General features: G+C 39.5%; 1 protein-coding gene across 1 annotated transcript; it reads left to right on the top strand.

The window, feature by feature from the left end:
* The first annotated feature begins 861 nt into the window (after positions 1–861).
* LOC145407474 (uncharacterized) lies at positions 862–7,691 on the top strand. Its single transcript, XM_080278403.1, has 2 exons — positions 862–1,554; positions 7,647–7,691. The coding sequence occupies exons 1-2, from the start codon at positions 862–864 to the stop codon at positions 7,689–7,691; spliced, it is 738 nt and encodes a 245-aa protein (XP_080134529.1).
* The last annotated feature ends 2,189 nt before the right edge of the window (positions 7,692–9,880 follow it).

Below are 9,880 nucleotides of genomic sequence, written 5' to 3' on the forward strand. Positions count from 1 at the left end.
AAGTAAAAGAAATAATTCATGTAATTCTTGTGAGTGGCAATACTTACACACCCATCTGGCCTAAAATAAAGTACCGTAGACCCAACCATAGCTTGTACAGGTGTTGCTTGGGAAAAATGCTCACATTTACTGGCTTTTACCATAATTTTAAGGGCGAGGAATAATCACATTTATAATCATAAGCTAATATGTAGGACAAAATAGTAGGCATATGCCAATACCCAAGTAAAAAAAAAAAAAATTATTCATTCGCGAGCGGCAACACTTCCACACCCAGTCGGTGGCGTTGACAGATAGCTACCTGGGGGTGACCTCGTGTCACTTCCTTTATGTCCTCTGCACAGACAGCATGGCAGCTCAATCAGCCCATTCCTTGCCTCTACACAGCCAGGCTAAAGAAATTGTCTTCAATGTAAGGCAGTATTTTCAGGAGGAGAAGGAGATGGGAGTAGTTCTTCATGGCCTATCAAAGGTCGTCTCTCGTACAGCTGCAGCAACAAAGATTAGCGAGAGTTCAGTTGAAAAAATCTCTAAAGATGCAAGAGAGAATGAGGAGATGCAATGTCCCAAGTTTAAGTCCCCCAAGAAAAGGAAACCTGTAGCACCAATGACCGATTTCTTTGATAACTTTAATGAAGGCGTGCTACGAAGAACAGTTCTGAGTTTTTATGAGAGGAAGGAAATCCCAACACTTGAAAAATTTATGCAGAAATTAAGATCAATCTTTCGTATCCTGGCAGCCGTGAGACATTAAGAAGAGTTCTGAAGAAAATCGGTTTTCGTTATTCAAATGTTGATGGACGGAGATTCCTAATGGAAAGAGATGACATAACTTATGCACGGTGCATTTTCTTGAAAGAAATGAAGGAGCTTAGAAGTTCAGGCCAAACCATTGTCTACTTAGACGAGACATGGATCAATCAAAATTACTCTGTGTCCAAATGCTGGGTAGACAGCAGTGCAAACAAGGCCATGGGAGTGAGGGTGCCCACAGGGAAGGGTTCCCGCTTGATTTTGCTGCACGCAGGAACCAAAGATGGATTTGTTCCTGGAGCAACCCTTGTTTTCCAAGCAAAGAATGTAGGAGACTATCATGAACAGATGAATGCGGACACCTTTGAAAAGTGGTTTAAGAATCAACTGTTACCCAACATTCCATCATCTTCTGTTATAGTGATGGATAATGCATCCTATCACTCCAGAAAAATAAATAAACCACCAACTACTGCAACGAAGAAAGCGGAGATCCGAGAATGGCTGGAGAAGAAGGGTGTTACAGTGCCAGACGGTCTCCTCAAAACGCAACTCCTGCACCTTGTGACTCGCCACATCGCAGCTGCCGATACAAACTACGTAATCGATAAGACGGCCTCAGAACATGGACATAGGGTTGTACGCCTACCCCCTTACCACTGCCAATATAACCCAATCGAGCTAATTTGGGCACAGGTAAAAGGCTACGTGTCAAAGAGAAATACGTTCAGAATTGCATATCTGAAGCCACTCGTCCATGAGTCACTCAATAACGTCACGGCAGACAACTGGAAGAATGCTGTGAGGCACGCAGAAAAACTGCAAGAGGATGATGAAAAGAGAGATGTGGTGATTGACCATTGCATCGATTCTTTCACTATCACTCTCACATCTTCTGATGAGGATACATCATAACTCTTCTATCCTCTTTTTCGCACTTTTCTTCCTCATGTTTCTCTCCCTTCTTTTTCTTCTGTTTTTCTGCCTTCTGTGAGAGATAGAGGAATAGGCCTATTGGGGACACCTCTTAAAAAAAGCGCGCCAAGACAAATACCTCAAGGGTGGTGTGGAAATGATGTCAAATTTACAATATATACAATATTATGTAAAAGAAAATATCAAAAATGTCTCTTGCAATAAAAGAGAGAGAGAGAGAGAGAGAGAGAGGCATGCATTGAATGCATTGTAGGCATCACTAAATATAACAAAACCAAATTAACAAATGAAAGCACAATTATAAATAACTTATAAAAGAATCAAAAGTACTCAGGGTGGCTCACATTTCCCGCCAGGAGAGAGAGAGAGAGAGAGAGAGAGAGAGAGAGAGATAACGGTATAGAAAACGTGGCAACACTGTACACAGACGCGAGCCACACCACAGAACCAAACGTGCGCGAGGAGGACTTTATCACCAACCCCCTCCCGGCACAAGTGTCCACTAACGCCCTGCCATTCTCATCTATCTCAGCAGGTACACCCCATTCACCAACTATTCCATCCACTGTAGTTGTGGCATAATTCAGGAACATTTATTTCAGTTAATTTACATAATACTTCTTGTTTAAGCTTCGGAAGTACGATAGTAGCAGGCTTATTTTTTTTTCTTATATCGAGGCAAGAGATTTTGTGGTAGAAGAATGTACAAAAAAATCTTCATTAACCCGCCCCATCCCGACCACTTTTCCACCACTGACTCCCCCCAATCCCGACCATTTTAGGAAAAATTTTTTTTTGGCTCAAACCTTCGCTTTTGGTGAGAAACATCGAAAATTCATAGAGAAATCGCTCACCTGAGGTTTAAAATACTCATTACAGGTAGGAGAGCCTCCTTACCTTACTGGGTTTTCTATCAGGCTGGCACCAAAGAAAACGAGTTCTATGGGAGGATAACTATTTCACACCACTCATAAACGGTATTTATTTATTTACTGTTAAGAATTTATATGTAGTACAAGAGTATATTGGTTTTCAAGCAGTAATATAGGCATTATAAGCATTGTTTCACTCACTAATACCTGATCTTTTTTTGCCACATTACCTGATCATCATTTCTAACAGTTTCTTCCTCTAATGCTATGTAAAGTTTGTCCTCCACATTGTCATTGATTGGGGAATCACTCTGGCCCTGAATTTCGTACTGTGGCATGACATGGCTAGACTGGCCAGGTCACTGATAACAGGTGAATTGCTGAGACAATGGCATTCAGGGGGGGGGAGGAGGTCATGCTGGGTAAGGCATTGTCCCTGCCTGGCATCTTGTTGAGGAAGGTGTCACGTGTATACGTACCAAAAATGCCTCGCAAAAATTGAAAATTGTGCAAATTAGGGACCTTGCAATTTTTTCGCGTTTATGTACGTCGATGGGATTGGCAGTGACAAAACGTGTGGACGTAAAAGAACGTCGACGGGACGCCGCGGGTTAACACAGTCGTGTCATTCTTTCTTCTGTGTATGTGTTCGTCCGTGTCTTTAAACCGGCCCTTCAATATCGCCTGTGGTGTGAAAGGAGTACTTTGTGGGTGTGTGGAGATGTGTGGCAGAAGCGATAAGGCACCAAGTGTTAAAAGAAGCCTGTAGAAAGTAAGGAAATATGAGGAAACAGGTGTTTTTGTTGAGATGTGGGAACATTTGATGCTGGACTTGGAACTCTGCCGGTGCGTGACTTAAGCCTTATGATTATAATGTGATGTGCATCAAATGAGTTTGGATGTATTGTGGTGTGTGTGGTTTGTAATGGAGATGTGGAAGAGGTAGGAGGTAGAAGTCGAGGGAATTTCAGGGGAATTGAGAAAATACGCTTTGTTGATAACTTGATATTTACGTCATTTCCCAGACCGCGTGTGTTGTCAGTGTGTCTCATTAAATAATCCTTTTAAATTTCATCTGTAGTGTGTGTAGATGAGTTTGTGGGTGTGTGGCGAGGTTATGAAGGTATTGGGAGGTGTATGGGACCACGGCATGGTAGCGGGAGTAAAAGGAACATCATCGAGCCGTTGAATATTGTTGGAAACATATTCTCTCTCTCTCTGATATGTATTATGTACCGGGTATATATAAATACCCGGTGTGTGTGTGTGTGTGTGTGTGTGTGTGTGTGTGTGTGTGTGTGTGTGTGTGTGTGTGTGTGTGTGTGTGTGTGTATTTTATCATATTTCCATCATTAAGAGAACAAGTTATTTTTGTCATAAGATTGGTCAGTACTGAGTGGGGACTGAAATGCTTAAAGTTCTCTTAAGAACATCCTTTTCACAATCAAAAGTGTATTTTAGATAGTTATTTATAGATCCTTTTAATTAGACTTAATAGATGTGGTTATTTGCATAACTTACCCTATGTTCCTTAGTGCTGTAATGTTAATGGTATGAATTACAAATTTTAAAAGTAGCATAGCCTGTGTAGCCTATTGGTATAATGTAAAAGATATACCGGTAAATTTCCCTGCAAAATGACATAACGAGTTTAATCTAGAGATTACATGTGTATGGTGCAGATTAATGACAGTGTACAATCACTGTGATTTGTCTGACTGCTTAAAACACACACATATCTTGCTGGTGCTTGTTTTAATCAGTATTGGTGGTCTGGGATGATTTATAAGCCAGGTGCACAGCACATATTGTTTCTTGTATGGAGAGAGAGAGAGAGAGAGAGAGAGAGAGAGAGAGAGAGAGAGAGAGAGATTATTTTCATCAGAAAATAAATTGAAAGATATTCATAAAATAATATTGTTGGTACTTTCCCATGAAAGGCATATAATTTAGGTATACAATATACTATTTTTTCTGTGAAAGTATAAATGCTTGCACTTTCAAAGAGCTTGTGTGCAATTCACAGATTTTTTTTTTTTTTCCATTCTGGGAAGTAAGTTGAAGTTTTCACATGGAACTTGTTGACACACATGCACCGGTCCCGATGCAAAAAAATGTTGTCTGTATGTTTGGATATGTTTTAGAGACAGCTGCACAAAGGTCTTCCTCCAGGGATGTTTGGATTGTTTAGTTATTGTTCATAACGTGTGTTGGTGCTGGAGAGGGACACCTTCACACAGTGGCACCAATAAAACCAGACAGATGAACTGTCTGACTCTCCCTATCCATGATAATGGGGAAGAAGGATTGTGGCAGCTTAGCCTGCGGCCCAGTAGTTTCACATTCAGATGAGCCTAGGGCTACAACAACAACAATATTGAAATTAAAATTTTAATTTCTCCAAGGTAGGTTGTTGCAGACAGTAAAAAGGAATAGGGTATAATAAAGTAGCAACACTTTTTTCATCTCTTGCTAAAATTTGTTCATTAGAATGTGTTTCAAAAAGAGAAAAAGATATGATCAGGTACACTTTTTTCAACTTTTGCCAGTGTGTCCATTGGAATGTTACAGAACATATGTTTGAGAGAATTTACCTTCCTGACAGTACCCAAATTGAGATGAATATTTAAATGAATGTACTTAATTGCAGCATGTGATGTGGTGTGTGGAAGGAAGAGAAGACGGAGGGGGGTGCAAGGAACAGCGTGGTGGACTGAAGAGGTGAAACAGGCTGTGGCACAAAAGAAGAAAGCATACAATGAATGGATGAGAAATAGGGGCGTGGAAGAAGTTGAGAGGCAGAAGAGAGAGTTATATGTGGAAAGGAAGAGAGAGGTGAAAAGATTAGTAAGAGAGAGTAAGAAGAGAGTGGATGAGGAATTTGGAAGGAATTTGAGTGTAAAATGGAGGGACTGTAAGAAAATGTTCTGGAGAGAAGTGAAAAGAGTAAGACAGGGTGGAAGTGAAGTTAGCAGGGGAGTGAAAGATAAAAATTGTAGATTACTAGTGGAGAAGGGAGAAAAAGTGAGCAGATGGAGAGAACACTTTAAGGAATTGTTGAACGTAGAGGATGGAAGTAATGCGAGTATAAGTGGCTGGGGAATGGCTGGGAGAAGGAGGGAGGTGAGAAGACAGGAAGAAATCAGTAGGATAGAAGTTGTGGAAGCAATGAAGAAAGTTAAATCGGGGAAAGCCCCAGGAACTGATGGAGTGTGTGGTGAAATGCTGAAGCATGGGGGAGAGATAGTAGTAGAATGGATAGTAGTAGATGTGCAGATTGGCCTGGGAGGAAGGTAGAGTCCCAGAGGATTGGAAGTCAGGTATAATTATTTCCTTGTACAAAGGAAAAGAGGAAAAAGAAGTGTGTGGTAATCATAGGGGCATTTGTCTTCTTAGTATAATGGGAAAAGTGTATGGTAGGATACTTATAGACAGAGTTAGAGAAAGAACAGAGAAATTAGTTCGAGAAGAACAGGGAGGCTTTAGGAAGGGAAGAGGTTGTGTAGATCAGATATTCATTCTTAGATCTTTAGTGGGAAAGTTTCTAGAGAAGGGAAAGAAGTTGTATGCGGCTTTCATGGATTTGGAGAAAGCATATGACAGGGTGGATAGACAAGGATTGTCGAAAGTGTTAAGAATATATGGAGTAGATGGGAAGTTGTTGAATGCTGTGATGAGTATGTACGATGGTGCGAAGGCTGCAGTGCGTGTGGATGGTGAACTAAGTGAATTTTTCTCTTTGAAAGTTGGTTTGAAACAGGGATGCGTCATGTCTCCATGGTTGTTCAATCTGTACATGGATGGGGTTATAAAAGAGGTACAAGGTAGGGTAGTGGATGTTGGAGTGGCCCTGGTGACAGAGGATAGTGTTTGGAAACTCCCTGTACTGTTGTTTGCAGATGATACTGTGTTGTTGAGTGAAGACGAAGGGGAGCTGCAAGGCTTGGTGGATGAGTTTGAGAGAGTGTGTAAAAAACGGAACCTAAAGGTGAATGTAGGGAAGAGTTAAGTGATGGTCTTTGAGAGAGGTGAAGTTAGTGAATGTACAGCGAGGTTGGATGGTGAGGAATTGGAAAATGTGAGTACGTTTAAGTATTTGGGTAGTGTGATGAGTAAGGATGGAGGTTTGGAGGGTGAAGTGCTTGAAAGCGTACAGCAGGGAAGAAAGGTTGCTGGTTCCTTGAAAGCAGTGATAAGAAACAGGGAAGTGAGCATGGAAGTGAAAAAGTTACTACATGACAGTATTGTGATACCAACTCTAACGTACGGTAGTGAAGCTTGGACATTGTTGGAAGGACACAAGTCAAGAGTGAGAGCAGTGGAAATGAGTTATTTAAGAGGAGCCTGTGGAGTCACGTGGAGAGACAGGCTGACGAATGAGGATATAAAGGAGCGTTGTGGTGTGGATGTGGATGTGATAGGAAGTGTTATGAGGAACACACTGAGGTGGTTTGGCCATGTGGAGAGGATGGAGGGTGAAAGACTGACGAAGAGAGTGTATGTGAGTGAGGTGGAGGGGGGAAGAGGGAGGGGGAGGCCGAGGATGAGATGGAGGGATGGGGTGGAGAGGTATATGAGAGAGGGGTGTGTGAGTTGGGAGCAGGGCAGTGAAATGGCGGGGGACAGGGCGACTTGGAGGCGATTTGTTTGTGGCCACCCCAAACGGGATTGAGGCGTCTGGCAATAGATGGATAGATAGATAGACTTAATTGACTTTGCTACCAAGGATATATAGAATATACTGTACTTACAAGAAGTAGGCCTACTTGCCTTTATCTGCTATTACAGTTAGGTGGAGAATATACTTACAAGAACACAGTTCCAACTTTGTATGATCTAATGAAATGCAATACAGTATACAGGTATAATGACCTGAACTTTCAGACAGATGTTATCACAAAGTACTGTAGCTAATAAGCATTCACACTAAGGTGTGGATCATGTGTGAGTAAGCAAAACATGTTCGTGCTGAGATGTTGAAGAAAATGATGTTAAGCACTGATGTCATTCAAATTCACCACTTCCCACCACAGTACACTCTTTTGCTATGTGTACTGTGATTCTTATTTTGTTTGCATTCCACAGATATCAAATATGGTAAGCATGCTGCAACTCACGCCAGTGCTCTGATTTGTGAACTTTATGTGTGGCAACAATGGCACCTGAAACGTGTATAATTTTCTGTTAAGATCATTGTTTTTTGGACCAATACCGGAAGTCATCATTGAATTAGCATATCTTACCAGTATGTTTTTAAGGATGTTCAGTCAAGTGAACTAATATAACTTCAGTAAGTTCAGTGCTATGCTAATTTTAAGAATTCTTTGGTGTTTGTTGAATTTTTGAGGAAGTCTGCTTCAAATGGTTATAGTAATTCTGATTCAGATGGTCATAATATATACATTTTTTTTTGAGGATTTAAAAAAATGTGTAATACACATATGTATTTTCAGTTTTTCCACAAAACTGCATAAACAGAGACTGCCCTAGTTTACACTTCAACCCACCCACTTGCCTGGGGAACAAACACTGGCTGTTTTAAGTATTTTTTTGCTTGCTTGCTTTGCTCAGTTTCTCTTACAACAACATAACGTACAGTATTGTAACACTGAAAACATTCCATTGTGGCATAGCTATTGAATTTACGTCGGTTAAAAAGAAATAAATTTGCATGAGGATTAAAAAACTCAGGGATGATTGAAATTGAAATTGGACTGCCAACTACTGTATGTGTGTCATAAAAAGACTTTGTAGTTACTTGTAGAGAAGTTATATATATTAGACTTGTGGACGAGCAGTTGTTATACTTGAGTAGCTTTGTAAGTAGATAATCTTCTTTCCCATTTTGTCATTCAATGACAAGGAGAGGCAAAGAATAGTATGGGACTATTTTTATTTGTCTTGGAAATATTAACAAGTCTCTCACACAGAGCGAAGTATAAAGTAGAGTCCTGCTAGCTATCTCCCTCTCTCTCTCTCTCTCTCTCTCTCTCAAGTTGCTAAGCCTTTCTTCCTGCGACCTGCCGCTTCTATGGCCTCTCTCCTTCTGAGCTCTCTTTCCTAAATTCTGGCGTAGCAGGAGTCGTGTCACGTGTGTTCCCTGTGGTTGGAAAGTTCTAGAAGCCTGTGTGTGAGTATGTGTGTATGTGTGCGTATGGTCACGAGGCGCTGTCGTGTGCCTATAAAGCATTCCTTGAGTTAAGAGTGTGTAAGCATGTTTATCATTGCTCGATTCTTGCAGACACAGTACCTTCTCATCATCCGACTTCCTGCTTCTATCTGTCTCTCTATCTATCTATTTATCTATCTATCTATTATGATTTGTAATTATAATATGGAGTCCTAACATATGCTTGGTCACGCGAAAATGGCGTACCATCGACAGTTAATAGTCATAACATATTAATACATATTATATACACATTATAATGAACTTATTAGCTAATTAAGTGAAATACATAATATTGTAAAAGTAACATAATTGTATGAATATTGTATACATATAATATTCATAGTAAATAGCAATTATCCAGTAATATTACATTTTAAACAAGTTGTATACATTTTGTGAGATGTGTATGTATAACAGACATACGCATATAATTGTGCAATGGTAATACTGCTAGGTTATACATTACATATTGAGTTATCACTTTAGTAATGTCTAATATTTCACCTAACTTGTATGATGATACTGGTAATACAGAATTGTGCTATAGTTGTATGACTTATAACATTGTAGTAGCATTGTGGTAATACATAATTGTAACATTTTATGAATTGTTACAAAATATTGTGGTAATGCATAATTGTGTTGGCCTTATAATTGTAGTTACATTTTGTTAATGCAACTGTTACATAAGTGTCTTGGCCTTATAATTGTAGTTAAAGTTACATAAAAGTTACATCTTGTTAATGCAACTGTTACATAAATGGCAAAGTGTAACATAATGCAATCGTTTGTCGTTACATAATTGTTACATATCGTTTGTAGGTACATAATTGTAGTTAAAGTTACATAAAAGTTACATCTTGTTAATGCAACCGTTACATAAATGGTACATATTGTTTGTAGTTACATAATTGTAGCAAGTGTAACATAATGCAATCGTTTGTCGTTACATAATTGTTACATATCGTTTGTAGTTACATAATTGTAGTTAAAGTTACATAAAAGTTACATCTTGTTAATGATACTGTTACATAATTGGCAAAGTGTAACATAATGCAATCGTTTGTCATTACATAATTGTTACATATCGTTTGTAGTTACATAATTGTAATAATTGCAGTTCTAACATATGAATCCGGTCATGCTG

Source organism: Coenobita brevimanus, chromosome 73, assembly GCF_032717465.1.
Source record: "Coenobita brevimanus isolate Jiangsu-jjx chromosome 73, ASM3271746v2, whole genome shotgun sequence".
NCBI classification, from domain to species: Eukaryota; Metazoa; Arthropoda; class Malacostraca; order Decapoda; family Coenobitidae; genus Coenobita; species Coenobita brevimanus.

Bases quoted from the DNA above. Each gene is read 5' to 3' on its own strand.
- LOC145407474 (XM_080278403.1), top strand. From the start codon at position 862: ATGAAGGAGCTTAGAAGTTCAGGCCAAACCATTGTCTACTTAGACGAG. The intron at 1,555-7,646 runs GTGAGGCACGCA...TGCATTCCACAG, and splicing joins CAGACAACTGGAAGAATGCT to ATATCAAATATGGTAAGCAT.